At 48.1% G+C, this 17,583-nt stretch overlaps 1 protein-coding gene across 7 annotated transcripts in view; it reads left to right on the forward strand.

Moving 5' to 3' along the window:
* The window catches only part of RBM47 (RNA binding motif protein 47), a 130,426-nt gene that overhangs the window by 103,492 nt on the left and 9,351 nt on the right, over positions 1-17,583 (forward strand). For 6 of the 7 annotated variants that reach the window (XM_029046683.2, XM_029046682.2, XM_029046690.2 and 3 more), the window contains 2 exons: positions 14,168-15,339; positions 17,079-17,285. In XM_029046683.2, coding sequence (XP_028902516.1) covers positions 14,168-15,339; positions 17,079-17,285 — 1,379 coding nt within the window. The remainder of the gene's footprint in view (positions 1-14,167; positions 15,340-17,078; positions 17,286-17,583) is intronic. The other variant, XM_029046684.2, reaches the window with a different exon arrangement.

The raw sequence follows: 17,583 nt of genomic DNA on the forward strand, positions 1-17,583 counted from the left end.
CCCTGAGAACATGTGATTATCTCGGGGCAGGTGGTGGCAGGGAAAGACCACAAAATGGCTGACGCCGGGCCCTCCCTTGGACTTTGCTCCTGCCCTTCCCACTCCTCTACCACACCCAGAGCCACAGGGTGGAAAAGGTCCAGAGAACAGCTCCAGTAGTTGGGGTGGGGCTGACTGTTTCAAACTCTGTATCTAGTGCTCACCCCCACCTTGGCCACGAGAACCCACTCCCGAATCTTCACCTAGGCCCCAGGCCTGCCAAATCATTACCAAGGGTCCAAACCCAACTCATTCATCTTGGCTATTTCCATAGAATTAGCTCAGAACCTTTCCGTTGAGAGCTATGGTCATGAAATCTGTCAACTAACCTACATCGGGATCAAGTCAGGGAAGTGTATCCCTTCCTCTCATAGCTACATTCAAATATCTAGTGGGACCTGTTGTTGTGTGACATATATCTCTGGAGAGACAGAAACAGAGCAGAGAGAGGCAGCAGAGACTAATGGAAAGAGCATGGGAGTGGAAATAAGAATACTTGGATTCTAGTCCCGCCTCCACCTTTCATCTGCTGTATAACCTTGGGCAAGTCATTTAATTTATGGAACTCAATTTCCTTAGTAGTAAATTGGAGATAAAATACCTGTTCTCTCTTCCTCCCTGTGAGCACCACGTGAAGCAGGTACGTGTCCAATTTGATTATCTTGTACCTACCCCAGCACTGAGCACAATATTTAGCTTTAGCATTATTTTGTGCTCTCAACCAGGGTTCACTCACAATTTCTCCTTTTGCTTCCCAGTCTGAGAAAAGGAAGCAGAAAAAAATGGAGGGAAGTGGGGAATGAGAACCCAGCAGTGATCAGTTTGTCAAGAGTCCCCAAGATTTAATGGAAACAGAAGTAATAAGAGCCCCGAATCAGAGTGGAAAGGTCAGGCTGTGGATGAATTCTCTACTGTCTGGTGTTTCTGTAGTTCAGACCAACTCCCCAAATGAGAACGTCCATATTCTGGTTTGATTTTGTTTTCTGGGCCACACCAAGTATGGGACAACCCATAGTGGAAATGAGATTTTGATCAACATACATTTATAGAGCAAGAAAGAGCCATCCTTCAGTTGAACATAAAGCTAATTGACAGTGAGATTCCAACTATGTATGGAGGTGAATGTCAATCAGTTCCTTACCACGTTCATAGAAAGATGTGACTGTATCTTCTTTTTTTGTATTTGTTTCCCTCAGTGCTTGCTGTTTCCACTTTCCCTCTCAGTGCCACAATCTTCTTAAAGCCCTACTCCAATCTCCCCAGTATTGGTGATAACAAGTCAAGCTGGTCTGTCTCCTGCAGTCCATGGCTATGTCCCATCTTAATAATAATAATAACTGTAATATTTGTAAAGCACTTATACGTCACAGGAGCTGGGGTAATCGGACATTGATTTTAATGTCTGTCTCACCCGCTAGACTGTAAGTTCCTTGGGGGCATGGAATGTGTCTAGCAAATGTGTTATATCGTACTCTTCCAAGTGCTTAGTTCAGTGCTCTGCTCACTGTTATGTGCTCAGTGAATACGAACTGATTAATCCAAGGATGCACAGACACAGATCAGACACAATTCCTTACATTCTAAAGGGGAAAACAGGTATTCAATCCCCATTTTACAGATGAGAAAACTGAGGCCCAGAGTAGTGAAGTGCCTTGTCCAAAGTCATACAACAGCAAGTGGCAGAGCCAAAATTAGATCCTAAGTTTCCTGCCTCCCAGTCCTTTGCTCCTAACACTAGGCCATGCGACTTGGTTTGCTTCACCAAGTCTTTAATTGACTTCTCTTTCCACCTTCTTCTGGCTCCCACACAGCACCTATCTGGCATCCTGCTTAGAGAGGCAGCATGGCTCAGTGGAAAGAGCAAGGGTTTAGGAATCAGAGGTCATGGGTTCTAATTCCAGCTCCGCCACCTGTCAGCTGTGTGACTTTGGGCAAATCACTTAACTTCTCGGTGCCTCAGTTACCTCATCTGCAAAATGGGGATTAAGACTGTGAGCCTCACGTGGGACAGCCTGATTACCCTGTATCTACCCCAGTGCTTAGAACAGTGTTTGGCACATAGTAAGCATTTAACAAATACCAACATTATTATTATGTCCTGCTGACATCATGGTCCACCCAGCGAAGAGGAAGTGTGGCAAGCATTGCTTGAATGGTGATGGACTGACTGCACACTGGGACCCCTTTGTCTGTGATCCCGTCTCACATGTGTGTTGTTTGTGGGTCCAGGTCTCGGAGCCATAAAAGTCCACAGATCTCCAATTTGGAATAAGTCTAGATGGCGATGTGGCATAAGGCTCAGTGTGGCAGTTTCCCACAGCACATGCTGGTCTTTGTGAATGGGCTTTTTATCTCAAGGTCTGCCCACCAGCCACAGGCTGCCTAAGTAGCAGAATTGTGACTTTCTTTAGTTGTGGCTAGCTGCTGGAGATCTAGGTGGGTGAGAAGGGTTTCCCAGGAGAATTTTATTTTTCCTCAAGCTGTCAGTCCTTAGCACTTCTATCCTATCATCTGCCAGTCTCCCTGAGGGAGTGCCCAGAGTAGGGATGGACAATACTTTGACTGAAGGTGCTACTTGCCCAATTTGCCAAATTTATTCAGGGGCACAAACACACACACACACACACACACACACACACACACACACTATAGAAGTGTAGTGGCTCCTTCCCCACTGCTTTCAAATTCGCTTATGTATCCCCTATCCTATAAGCAACTCTCCCTTGGCCCCACAGCATTCTCCAGTTGTCACCCCATTTCCCTTCTACTTTTCCTTTCCAAACTCCTCATGAGATGTTTATGCCCGCTGCCTCCACTTTCTCTCTTCAAATTCTTTCCCTTGGCCCTCCACTAAAACTGCCCTCTCTAAGATAACCAGGCACCTCCTTCTTTCCAAATCCACTGGCCTGTACTCCATCCTTATCTTCCTTCAATACTGTAGACCACCTCCTTCTAGAAATACTATCTAACCTGACCTGACTGACATTGTTCTCTCCCAGTTCTCCTTCTATCTCTCTGGCTGATCATTTTCAGTCTCTTTCAATGTCTCCTTTTCTGTTTCCCACCACTAACTATGTGAGTCCCTCAAGGCTCAGTTCTGGGTCCTCTTCTGTTCTCCATTTATACACACTCCCTTGGATAAATTATTCACTCCCATGGATTCAACTTCAGTCTCTACATGGATGAAACCAAAATCTACTTCTCCAGCTCAGACCTCTCTCTTATGCAGTCTGCATTTCCTCCTGCCTTCAGGACATCTCTACCTAAATGTTCTGCCAACATCTCAAACTTTACAGTGTCTTCCCACCTCACCCATCCTCCCCAAGACTTTCCCATCATTTTAGACAACAACACCACCAATCATCTGTCTCACAAGCCCAAAACGTTGGCATTATCCTTGACTCATCTCTTTCATTCAACCCACATATTCAATCAGTAAGCAAATCCTGTCGGTTCTATCTTTATCTATAGAATCTGCCATTTACTCTCTACCCAAATTATTACCATGCTAAATCAAGCACTGGGATGGCTTAGCAGAAAGAGCATGGCTCTGGGAGTAAGAAGATCTGTGTTCTAATCCCAGCTCTGCCAATTGCTTGCTATATGACTTGGGCAAGTGACTTAACTTCTCTACACCTCACTTTTCACAACTGTAAAATGGGGATTAAATCCTATTTAGACTGTCAGTCCCATGTGGGACATGGATTGCGACCAATCTGATTAGTTTGTATCTACCCCAGTGGCTTAGTAAATACTTAACAAATATCATAAAAAAGTGCTTACTATATTTTTACCTTGGCTACTGGATTAATCTCCTTGCCAACCTGCCTGCTTCCCAGTTCTCTCCACTCCAGCCCATACTTCACTCTAATGCCTGAATCATCCTTTTCTAAAAAAAATTCAGTCCACATCTCCCCTCTTCTCAAAATCCTCCAGTGGTTGCTCATCCATCTCCGCATCAAACAGAAATTCTTTACCATCAGCTTTAATCACTCAATCATCTTGTCCCCTCCTATGTCAACCTCACTGATTTCCTACTACAACGCAGCCCGCACGCTTTGCTCCTCCTACACCAACATAGTCACTGAACCTCGATCTCATCTGTCTCACCACCGACCTCTTGCCCAAATTCTCCTTCTGGCCTGGAACTCCCTCTCTCTCCACATATGACAGACAACCCTTCTTCCTGTCTTCAAAGTCTTACTAAAATCACACCTCCTCCAAGAGGCCTTCCCCAACTAAGGCCTCATTTCCCCTACTCCCTCCAACTTCTGTGTCGCCTTTGATTTGGAATAGTACCTTTTATTCTCTCCATCCTCAGCACCACAATCAATCAATTATATTTATTGATTGCTTACTCTGTGCAGAACACTATGCTAAGTGCTTGGGATAGCACTTATGTATATATCCTTATAATTAATTTATTCTCTCCCCATTCTTCAAAAATCTCCAGTGGTTCCTCATTCATTCATTCAGTCGCATTTATTGAGTGCTTACTTTGTCCAGAACACTGTACTAATCGCTTGGAAAGTACAATTCGGCAACAAATAGAGACAACCCCTACACAACAACAGGCTCACCATCTCTGCATCAAACAAAAACACCTTACTATTGGCTTTAAAGCAGTCAAGCAACTAGATCCCTTTCTTCTACCTTATCTTGCTGATTTGCACATTTCAATCCTCTAGTGCCAACCTATTCACCCTACCTCAGCCTCATCTCTCTCACAGCCAACCCCTTGCCCACATCCTCCTTCCGGCCTGGAACTGCATCCCTATCATATCTGAAAAATTTCCACTCTCCCTATCTGTAAATTCCTAGTGAAATCACATCTCCACCAATAGGACTTGCCTGACTTAACTCCTCATTTTCATACCCTATTTGCCCTCCCTTCTGCATCACCTTAGCACTTGGGCCTCTACCCCACAGTACTTAGGTACATATCCTTATACTCTGCCATTTTCCCTAATGCCTTTCTCCACCTATAGACTGCAAGCTCCTTGTGGGCAGGGGTCATGTCTACCAACTCTCTTGCATTGTACTTTCCCAAGCACTTAGTACAATGCTCTGAATATAGTAAGCACTCGATAAGTACCACTGATTGATTATCATTGCTGCAGCTACTACTTTATATAAAATTCACATTGAAAGAAGACACCACTGATGGTGAAGTTCACCTAAAAGTGCATATGTGGTTGAAAAGACCAATACAGTATCCATAGTCCCAGCCACAAAAAGGTTTTTCTCTTGTTGTGTTGTTGTATTTAATCTTTGTAGTGCCTAGTGCTGCTACTTTTTTTGCCTCTTTTTCTCTCTTCTCATGGGAAACGTTTTCTCAAAGAGAGCTAGTTCTTTCTTGATGGCAGTGCTCCAAGTAGGTCTGTTCTCAGCAATTGGCTCCCAGTTTTTAGCTGGGTTGCAGCATCATCTGAAGCTTTGTGTTACTGTATTCTTAAAACATTTCCTCTGCTCTTCTTGCTTTCAGTTTCTCAATTTCAACTCTCCATTTCAGCAGTTGTTTGGGATCCTTCACACCTTCTTAAAACTCTTGTCTCTCTCCCTTTCTAATAATAATAATGTTGGTATTTGTTAAGTGCTTACTATGTGCCGAGCACTGTTCTAAGCACTGGGGTAGACACAGGGGAATCAGGTTGTCCCACGTGGGGCTCACAGTCTTAATCCCCATTTTACAGATGAGGGAACTGAGGCACAGAGAAGTTAAGTGACTTGCCCACAGTCACACAGCCGACAAGTGGCAGAGCTGGGATTCGAACTCATGAGCCCTGACTCCAAAGCCCATGCTCTTTCCACTGAGCCACGCTGCTTTCTCCCTCCCTAACAGCCATCTTCAACTGTTTACTCTCCAATGGCTTCTTCCCCACTACTTTCACACATACCCATTTCTCCCATCCTTAAAAAGCCCTCCCTTGATTCCAAGGCTCCCTCCAATTATCACCCCATCTCCCTCCTACCATTCCTCTCCAAACTCCTTGAGTGTGTAGTCTACACCCACTGTCTCAAATTCCTCTCCTCCAGTTCTCTCCTTGACCCCCTCCAATCTTGCTTCTGTTCCCTCCACTCCACAGAAAATGCCCTCTTAAAGGTCACCAATTATCTCCTTCTTACCAAATCCAATGGCCTCTACTCCATTCTAATCCTCTCAACCTCTCAGTTACTTTTGACACTGTGGACCACCCCCTTCTCCTGAAAATATTATCCAACCTTGGCTTCACTGACTCTGTCCTCTCCTAGTTCTCCTCTTATCTTTCTGGCCATTCCTTCCCAGTTTCCTTCTGCCTCCCACCCTCTAACTGTGAGAATCCCCCAAGGTTCAGTTCTGAGTCCCCTCCTATTTTTCATCTACACCCACTTACTTGGAGAACTCATTCGCTCCCGTGGCTTCAACTTCCACCTCTATGCAGATGATACCCAAATCTACATTTCTGGCCCTGATCTCTCTCCCTTTCTTCAGTCTCGCATTTCCTCTTGCCTTCAAGACATCTCTACTTGGATGTCCTTGGGTTAAGGTAGCATAGCTTTGATGCTAGGAAACTGACAACTTTACAAAAGTTCATTGATGGTGATTTTGTTTTGCCATTTCTATTGAGTCTGGTTTGTAAGCGATGCTGATAGAACTGTTCAAGGAGCCAGATGTGGTGCCTTTGCGTGTTCCCGGTCTCACAGACTTAGAGAAGGTTGGACAGCACTACAACTCCAAGAACCTTTTGTTTGGTCTGGAACCTGATACCACGGTGTTGCCACACTCTGACATTTTCCAATGGGATGTGCTGGCTTTCTATTTCCCTGTCTGCATCCTTGGCCAGTGTGCTCCCTAAGTAGAACGCTGTTTGACTTTTCACCCCACCGATGATGGAGGAAGAATCAAATAATTTTGACGTACCCGGCCTTGTCTTGGTGGAGGAATCCTGGCCTCTTGATCAGTTTCTCAGGACAGAGGTGGCCAGTGCCCAAGTGTACTGATAGCATCAAATGCTTTTGAAATAACCGAAGCACCCTGCCACGTTCTTAATGTTGTTCTGTCCATATATGTAACCTCCTTCTCACCCCCCTGCTGATTTTGGAGCAGGGAAAGAAGCCTTAGCTCACCTTAGCTCACCTGCCTTAGAACCAAAAAGGGGCCAGAAATGGAGCCAAGATAACACTCCATTCTTTGACAATCAATATATTGATTGATTGCTCCCTGCTGGCTGGAATGGCCACCAGCCATTGACACAACCCCTAAAGGTGTTGCCATTGTCCTCTTTCGGCACGAGTGGTGACGGGACCTCTGGTTCAGCGGATAGGTCCTGGGCCAGCTTCAGAGGTGCCATAACTACGCTGCACTACAATGGTAGTGCAAGGTAAGCACGCCTTTCCCTTCTGCTCTCAGCCCTCCTCCTCTTGGCCTCTCTCTCCCCAAGCGCATGGGCCTGGGAGACAGAAGAACCTGGGTTTTAGTTCCGGCTCCTGCACTTGTGCCTATGTGATCTTGGGCAAGTCACTTCACTTCTCTGTGCCTCAGTTTCCTCATCTGTAAAATGGGGATTAAGAGTTGTGAGCCTCATGTGGGACATGGACTGTGTCCAACGTGATTAGCTTGTATCTATCACAGGAATTGCTTACTGTGTGACCTTGGGCAAGTTACTTCACTTCTCTGTGCCTCAGTTCCCTCATCTGTAAAATGGGGGTACCTTTTCTCCCCTCTACTTAGACTGTGAACACCATGTGGGACAGGGGCTGTGTCCAAACTAATTAACTCGTACCTTCCCCAGTGCTTAGAACAGTGTTTGACACCCACGTGGGACAACCAGATTCCCCTGTGTCTACCCCAGCGCTTAGAACAGTGCTCTGCACAGAGTAAGTGCTTAACAAATACCAACATTATTATAGTTAGCACTCAACAAATACCATAAAAAAAGTGTCTGTCAACTCTGTTGTATTGTACTCTCCCAAATGCTTACAGTACAGTGCTCTATACATAGTTAAGTACTCATGAATACCATTGATGATGATAATCTCACCCCTGTTGGAGACATTCTAAAGACAGCAGAGACATTTAGACATTGGAGGCACTGTAGAGATAACAGGGACCCTAGATATTGGCAGCTCAGAGGCGTTTGAGCTCTAAGATCTTTCTCTTTCTATTTGGATCAAAATTCAAAGGCTCTTTTGGGAACTCGCCTTCTGCACTTGTGCAATCTAGTGTAACTTCCGGGGTACATAGCGTGCCTTTCCCTCCACCAGGCAGGGCCTGGTTCAGGGAGGGACGGACCACAACTGAAGGAATGTAGCTATTTGACCTAGAATTTGCAAAAAAAAACAGACCGGCTCACTTTGGCTCACTGCTAGATTGGTAGGTGGGCACCACCTAGATCGTTGATTCGGCCTGGTCCAGTGATTCAGGCAGTTACCTGGAACATCTCTATGCCATTGATACATTCTGGTACACAGAGTACCGTGTGAATCCCCAATAGCCGGCATGGTGGCACGGATGGGAACACGAGCATCATCTAGGATGCTGGCAATTTTGTATGCTGATTCACACTGGAATGCGAGTCCTGACTAGAATGCTGCTGCAGCCTGGTACAAGCTGACCCAGGCCAATGGATGGACAGTTTGATGTAGTGATATGATCAAGAACTGTGATATAGTCCAGTATACTAATGCAGCCTGATCAACGAATATGGTCCAGTACCTTGATTCAGTTTGGAAAAGCAGCCTAGCCTAGCGGAAAGAGCACAGGCCTGAGAGTCAGAAAGATATGGGTTCTAATCCCTGGTCTGCCACTTGTCTGCCGTGTGACCTTGAGCAAAGGAACTTCACTTCTCTGTGCCTCAGGTCCTTCATCTGTAAAATGGGGATTAATACTGTGAGCCTCATGTAGGGCAGGGACTGTGCCCAGTGCACTTATCTTGTATCTACTCCAGTGCTTAGAACAGTGCCTGGCACATAATGTTAATGTTGGTATTTGTTAAGCGCTTACTATGTGCCGAGCACTGTTCTAAGCTCTGGGGTAGACACAGGGGAATCGGGATGTCCCACGGGCTCACAGTTTTAATCCCCATTTTACAGATGAGGTAACTGAGGCACAGAGAAGTTAAGTGACTTGCCCACAGTCACACAGCTGACAAGTGGCAGAGCTGGGATTCGAACTCATGACCTCTGACTCCAAAGCCCGTGCTCTTTCCACGGAGCCACGCTGCTTCACAAGCAGCACTTAACGAATACAACAATTATTATTATTGCTTTCTCAATATTGCATGGTAACACAGTCTGGATACCTGGCACAGTCAGGATTTCTGATGCCATTAGATACCCTGATGAAATCTGCTATCTTAGCCCAGTCCATATCACTGACATAGTCTGATATAGGGATACAGGCTGGCTGTTTATGCAGTCACAGTCGGGTGAGGAGGAGAAGGAATAATATTTATTAAGTACTTAACTGTGTTCAAAACCCTATAATTAGCACCAGAAAAGAATATAAGGGTAATAATTAGATAGGATTCTTGTCCCTCAAGAGGCTCACAGCCTGACAGGATCAGATAAAGATAGACATTTTAATAAATGCAAACCCAAATGCTGTTGCATTTTCAGTTTGAATGTTTCACTTGAAATCAAGTTTCCTATTGAACTTTTCACTTCCTTATTTTGTCCCAAAGCCCCTAAACATAGGAAATTGCTGATCCCCAAGCCTCACTAACAGTTTTCAAAACCCCTTTCCCTTCAGCTACTCCTTCTGTAGACTGTAACCTCATTATGGGCAGGGAGCGTGGCTGCTAATTCTGTTGTATTTTACTCTCACAAGTGCTTAATACAGTGCTCTGCACATAGTAAGCACTCAATAAATATGATAGATTGTTTGATTCAGCCCCAAACTGGCGGTTGGCTCACCATTTCTGGTTTCAAACGCACACACACCCAAAGAAATCTCACTGGGCTGGGGTTTCATTTCAGGATCAGGGGGTACTTCATTTGGGCACTGGTGATGCCTGCCAAGTGAGATAATCCATTTTAACCGATCCAACAAGACACAGAACTCTTCCCTTAGGCTAGAGTTAGGGGCTGGATTCTGGCATTCCTCCCCATCTCACTCCCACTATAGAAAACTTTATCAGAGGCCCCATGGTTTTCTATTTGGCCCTCTCCAGTGATAGTGATGGATTTAAGCAGTGTTGAGTTATCTATACAAACTGTGGATGTGCATGCAAGTGCGCACAACTGATGTGTGTGCACGCTGGTGCACTGGTGATATGTCAGTGATATGCCCAAGAGATAGGTACAGTAGTGTGCATTGTCGATATGTGAGCAGGTATGCATCGATGTGTATCGGTGATAAGTGTACGTGTGTCCCCTTCATTCACATTCCAACCGCTCCAGTTAGGTGCACTAACATTTCACTAGTTAGGAATCATAAATGAATGAGGTCAAACTTGCTCATTTCCTCTCCTACGTCCTCACGGGATTCCTGGGCTGTCCAAACCCTGACAACTTTCTCCCCGGCAGAAGGAGGGAAAGGCCTAGGGTCCCCTCCCTGCCAAAGGTGGTAAACCCCCTCGAGGTTAGCCTCGGCCTGCCCGGCCTGGCTTGCCCCATCGGCACCAGGGTTCCAGGACAAACCTGTGGTCATGCTCTGTCCATGGCAGTGAGTTCCCGTGTCATCCAGGGTAGGCCAGCATCAGGATGGGTGGGCCCAGCACTCCCAGATGACAGCTGTAAATCAAGCAGACTCTTAGCCAATCAGGGACCTTGCTCACAGACAATACCCTGCCTGCACTGGTTCAGTTGAGAAGCCTCCATGCAGTGTGGTGGCCAAAAGCAGTGGCTTCCAGTGCCCCGGTTTGTAGAGGGCTGATGCCTCGGTGCTTTGGTGCTTTGGTGATGTGTCTATATATGTGCAGTGATTTGCCCAAGGAATAGCTGTGTGGTTGTGTGCAATTGTGCCTTTGTGCCTCAGTGCTTTGGTGCCCTGTTGAAGATCCGGGACTGTTCGCGTGCCGTGTCTAGACAGGTCTGGCCATTACAACCAATGTCTTTGCTAGTGCGTGTGGCCGGACGGGACCCAGAAAGGGCCTGCTTCTTATGCCCCCAAAAGTGCCCGGTGAGCTTTCAGATGAAGTATAAAGTCCAGCCATCATATGATATATTTCAGCATCATAAATGTCCATCCAGCCCAACTAGCCTGTCCTGCTCTCCTCCACCAAGGTCCCAGCTGACCTTAAAGCTAGCCACACCTGAGGACTGGGGGTCCCCAAGAGAGAATGGCAGGGGTGCTGCCCCCTGCTTCTCTTGTCCTCGTTTATCACCCCCCACTCACCAGCACTCCACGGTGGGTTGGCTGGGGTGGGCTGGAGTTGGATAGACCTGTTTCCTGCACATCCCTTTGTCTGCTCATATCCGTAAGCCCTTGGGTTCCCTGGGGCCCCCAGTCCCTGCACCATGGATACGAAGAATGACCAGATAATGACCAGACTTAAAAGGCCATCCTGAAATTTTGTACTCTGATCTACCTGGACCTTGAGGTTCTTCAGGAAATGTTCTTGTCCCCCCGTAAAAAAGGGAAGGGAAGGGGGTCATCTGAGGAGTTTGCTCATCTCAACCCATTGGAAGGTCCCATGGAGAGAGGTGGAAAGAGCACAGGCCTGTGAGTCAGAGGACCTGGGTTCTAATGCGAGCTCTGATTTACCTGCTGTATGATCTTTGGCAAGTCAGTTAACTTCTCGGTGCCTCAGTTTCCTCAACTGTAAAATGGGGATTGAATACATAGTCTCCCTCCTACTTAGGCTGTCTGTCCTATGTGAGGTGTACCCTATATCCAACCAGATTGCCTTTTATCTACCCAGATCTTAGTACAGTGGTTGGCATATGCAAGTGCTTAACAAATGTTACAATTATGATGATGATGATGATGGTGATAATGGATGGGGAGAAGGGAAAGAGAAGAAGGCATGAGTCCCTGAAACCTCTGCAATCAGGGTCATGTTACCTGCCACAGTTACACAATTACAGGAAGCAGTGTTGCCTAGTGGAAAAAGCACAGGCCTAAGACTCAGAGGCCCTAGATTCTAATCCTGGCACTGCCATTTATCTGCTCTGCAACCTTGGGAAAGTCACTTAACTTCTGTGTCTCAGTTCCCTCATCTGCAAATTGGGGATTCAATATCTGCTCTCCCTCCTACTTAGACTGTGAACCCCCTGTGGGACCCAAATATCCGGTGTCTAACCCAGTGCTTACTACAGTGCTTGGCATATGGTAAGTGCTTAGCAAATAGCATTATTATAATTATTATTATTCTCATCATCATCATTACAGGACCCAAGGCTCAGAAGCTTCTGCTGCCATTCCAGTTAGCAGCAGGAGATCCAGAGCAGGATAGGGGAGGGGACTGAACGGCTGAGCCCCAGGAGGCCCCTGAATGAGCAGAGCAGTGTGTTTTAGAGTTGTCTGCAAGCAGAAGACAGAGAGAAGTGGCATAGCCTAGTGGATAAAGCATGGACCTAGGAGGCAGAAGGACCTGGGTTCTAATCCCAGCTATGCCACTTCTCTGTTGTGTAACCTTGGGCAAGTCACTTAACTTTTCTGGGCCTCGGTTACCTCATCTGTAAAATGGGGATTAAGACTGTGAGTTTATGTGGGACAGGGACTGTGTCCACACTGCTTAGCTTGCATACACCTCAGCACTGAGTAAAGGGCCTGGTACATAGTAAGCACTTAGCAAATATGAGAGAGAAAGAGACAGAAAGAGAGAGGGGTGGGGGATTTCTGGTGTTCACATTGCCAAACAGTCAGGCAAGGCCTTTGGGGAAGTTGATCTTGACTGAAACTTCTTTTGGAAAACTTTCTTCTAAACCACGAGAAAAGGTTAGGTTTGAGAGGCTTGGTTTGTTAGGAAACACTGATCTGGCCTATGTAGGCCCCAGCCCGGCCTGGAGCAGATCCCAGATTGGAATCCAGGTATACAGGCTTGGTGGGTCTGGAACTGCCATCTGCCACCAACCAGGGTGGGACCAGCTCTCGAAGGAGGATTAGGCCAATTCTTCTATTTAGGAAGGTCAAATGCAAATGCCTAGGGATTACGGAGGGGAAAGTGAACACAACTTCATGGGCCCCGGGCAGAGGTAGTTGTTAAGGAATGTGAGGAACCTTACTGTGAAAGCCTCACTTTATAGCTCCTTTGATGAGACTAGTCAGGAATTCTGGTTAGGACAACTTGACAAGTCAGGAATTCTGCCTGAAAGGCCTGTCAGAAATTATAGTCAACGCCAGGAGATGAGTCAGGAATTGTGGTCAGAATAATAATAATTGTGACATTTGTTAAGTGCTTACTATGTGTCAGGCACTGAGGGATTGAGTTGGACACATTTCCTGTCCCACATGGAGGTCCCAGCATTAACCCCCATTTTACAGATGAGATAACTGAGTCCCAGAGAAGGTCAAACAACAGACAAGTGGCGGAGCCGGAATTAGAACCTAGATCCACCTGACTTCCAGGCCCATGTTCTATCCGCTAGGCCACGCTGCTTCCCTAGACCAGGAAACTAGTTAGGAATTCTAGTCAGAAGTAGGAAACTTGTCAGAAATTTGTCTCGAAGTCTGGTCATGAATTTCAGACAGAATGAAGAGACTAGTCGGGAATTCTTCCTGGGAGATAACCCCCTCGATGGGGTATCCCAAGGGGCACTAACTGGGAATGGCAGCCCAGGCAGCAGCTCTCGACCTTGGCCCGTGTCTTCCAGGGAACAGCTCGTCCTTGGCAGTTAGTCAGCAGCCCTGCCTGGAAAGCCCATATACCCCTGCGAGGCCCCATGGATCCGCCACACCCCTGACAGCCCTGAAGCTGAAACAGAGGGACGGAGAGCTGGGTTAGGGGCTTGAGGCGAAGAAGCGTCTTGTTCTTTGTGCTTGGGAGTCCCGAGGGTCCTGCAGAGTTTCATACACTCACTTTCAAAACACTTCTTGCTTTCTCCTGCTAGCCCAAGGGCCTCTCTCTGACAACCACGGGCCCGGGCCTGTGCCCACCTGGTCTTGCTCCCAACTTCCTGTCTCCCGGAGAAGCCTTCCCAGGCCATGCCCGGTTTGGTTCAGCAGTGACCAACAGCCATTCTGTTCTGTTCTATTCCTCCCCAGGAGCCTCCAAGGTGTGGATGAGTGGGACAGCATGACCGCAGAGGATTCTGCCACGATGATGAATACCGAGTCTTCTGGCATGGCGGCGGCGGCAGTGGCGGGGGGCAAAGTGCCCGAGGGGGTGGCCGGGGCCCCGAATGAGGCGGCCCTGCTGGCCCTCATGGAGCGTACGGGATACAGCATGCTGCAGGAGAATGGCCAGCGCAAATACGGGGGCCCGCCCCCCGGCTGGGAGGGGCTGCACCCGCCCCGAGGCTGCGAGGTCTTCGTGGGCAAGATCCCCCGGGATGTGTACGAGGACGAGCTGGTGCCCGTGTTCGAGTCCGTCGGGCGCATCTATGAGATGCGCCTCATGATGGACTTCGACGGCAAGAACCGCGGCTACGCTTTCGTCACGTACACCCACAAGCATGAGGCCAAGCGGGCCGTGCGGGAGCTGAACAACTACGAGGTGCGGCCGGGCCGCCTGCTGGGTGTGTGCTGCAGCGTGGACAACTGCAGGCTCTTCATCGGGGGCATCCCCAAGATGAAGAAGCGGGAAGAGATCCTGGAGGAGATCTCCAAGGTGACCGAGGGCGTGCTGGACGTCATCGTCTATGCCAGCGCGGCGGACAAGATGAAGAACCGCGGCTTCGCCTTTGTGGAGTACGAGAGCCACCGGGCAGCCGCCATGGCCCGCCGGAAGCTGATGCCCGGCCGGATCCAGCTGTGGGGCCACCAGATCGCCGTGGACTGGGCCGAACCGGAGATCGACGTGGATGAGGACGTCATGGAGACCGTCAAGATCCTTTACGTGCGGAACCTGATGATCGAGACCACGGAGGAGGCCATCAAGAAGAGCTTCGGCCAGTTCAACCCCGGCTGCGTGGAGCGCGTCAAGAAGATCCGCGACTACGCCTTCGTGCACTTCGTCAGCCGGGAGGATGCCGTCCGGGCCATGAACAGCCTCAATGGCACCGAGCTGGAGGGCTCCTGCCTGGAGGTCACGCTGGCCAAGCCGGTCGACAAGGAGCAGTACACACGCTACCAGAAGGCGGCCAAAGGTGGTGCCGCCTCCGAGGTGACCCCTCAGCAGCCCAACTATGTTTACCCGTGTGACCCCTACACCCTGGCCTATTACGGCTATCCCTACAGTGCCCTTGTTGGGCCCAACCGGGATTACTTCGTCAAAGGTCAGTTTGCCCGTGCCCCCTCACCGTCTCCCCATGAGACTGGACTCCTGTCCTTCCCTAGCTTTGGGGTTTGACTACACACCTCTAGTCAAGAGAAGCAACGTGGCCTCGTGGAAAGAGCACGGGCCTGGGAGTCAAAGGACTGAGTTCTAATTCCGCCTCGGCAGCTTGTCACTTCTCTATGCCTCAGTTATCTCATCTGTAAAATGGGGATTAAGACTGTGAGCCCTCTCATCATCTGTGGTATTTATTATTAATATAATATGGTAATAATAATAACAGTTGCATTTGTTAAGTGCTTACTATGTGCCAGGCACTGTTTTAAGCGCTGGGGTGAATACAGGCAAATCAAGTTGGACACAGTCCATGTCCCACACAGGGCTCACTGTCTTAATCCCCATTTTACAGCTGAGGTAACTGAGGCACAGAGAAGTTAAGTGACTTGCCTAAAAGATCACACAGCAGGCAAGTGGCAGAGTGGAGATTATAACCCAGGTCCTTTTGATTCCCAGGCCCTTGCTCTAAAAACTAGACCACACTGCTACCATGTCCAGCGCACTGTACTAAATGCTTGGGAGAGTACAATATTGTGAGGCAGGAGCTGTGTCCAGCCTGATTATCTTGTATCTATCCCAGCGCTTAGTACAGTGCCTGGACCATAAAAGGGTTTAACAAATACCATTTTTTAAAAAAATCAATGTTATTTATTGAGTGCTTTCTTTGTGACAAGCACTGTATGAAGCATTTGGAAGGGTAGAATACAATAGAGTCAGTAAATAAGATTCCAGCCCTCAAGGTGCTTATAGTCTAGCAGTGGAGGAAGATCCTACATCACATGGGTCTGCCTGGAACTCCTCCTCCCGTTGCCCCCTATAGCCTCCTGTATCAGACAGGCCACACTCTCCCCACATTCAACGCCCCCATGAAAGCCCACCTCCTCCCACAGGCCTTCCCCAATTAATTTCCAATAAATATCATTACTATTATTACTTTGGGCAAGGGCTGTCTACAGTATGTCCAGAAAGAGAGAAGGGAGGAGAGGTAGGAAGGGGCAAGGTGATGTAGAGCCTTGAAGCCTAGAGTGAGGAGTTTTTGTTTGGAGCGGAGGTTGATAGGCAGCCACTGGAGTTGTTTAAGAAGGGGAGTGACATGTCCAGAAGTCACTTAATTTCTGTGCCTCTGTTTCCTCTTCTGAAAAATGTGGCTAAACATACCTGCTTTTCCTCCTTCTTAGAGAATGTGTGCCATGAAGGTCAGAGGTGTGTCTGATAGGGCTATTTTGTATGGATCTCAGCAGTTCATTCATTCATTCAATCATATTTATTGAGCGCTTACTGTGTGGAGAGCACTGTACTAAGCACTTGGAAAGTACAGTTTGGCAACAGAGACAATCCCTACCCAACAACAGGCTCACAGTCTAGAAGAAGTTACCACAGTGCTTGTCATATAGAATCAGTGCTTAATGAAAACCATTATTATTGTTATTCATCACTACCCCCACCCAGGCCATGATGGTCATCATGGGGGCTGAGGGCCATGACTGAGATTCCCATTTTGGGGGAGGAGGAAAGGAACATGAACAAAGCTCCTCCCCCCTGTGAAAACCTCAGAAGGGTTGACTTGTCCCAGGAATTGTTGGCATGGGGTCATTCAGGGTCCACTGCTGTTCAGGAGGAGGGGGTGGGCATGGAGGCAGTCCGTGCTGCTGCCACTCACCCCATTTGTGGTGTCGTTCCTAGCAGGCAGTGTGCGGGGCCGAGGCCGAGGAGCTGCCGGCAGCAGAGCCCCGGGCCCCAGGGGCTCCTACCTGGGGGGCTATTCGGCTGGACGTGGCATCTACAGCCGCTACCACGAGGGGAAGGGAAAGCAGCAGGAGAAAGGCTACGAACTGGTCCCCAGTTTGGAATTGTCTGCTGTCAACCCCGTGGCCATCAAGCCTGGGACAGGTCAGTATCGGAAGACCGGGTACAGATGGGGTGGATCAGTCAATCGATTGATCAGTGGTATTGTTAAATAATAGTAATAATAATGTTGGTATTTGTTAAGCGCTTACTATGTGCCGAGCACTGTTCTAAGCGCTGGGGTAGACATAGGGGAATCAGGTTGTCCCATGTGGGGCTCACAGTCTTAATCCCCATTTTACAGATGAGGGAACTGAGGCACAGAGAAGTTAAGTGACTTGCCCACAGTCAAACAGCCGACAAGTGGCAGAGCTGGGATTCGAACTCATGAGCCCTGACTCCA

This window comes from Ornithorhynchus anatinus, chromosome 18, assembly GCF_004115215.2.
Source record: "Ornithorhynchus anatinus isolate Pmale09 chromosome 18, mOrnAna1.pri.v4, whole genome shotgun sequence".
NCBI classification, from domain to species: Eukaryota; Metazoa; Chordata; class Mammalia; order Monotremata; family Ornithorhynchidae; genus Ornithorhynchus; species Ornithorhynchus anatinus.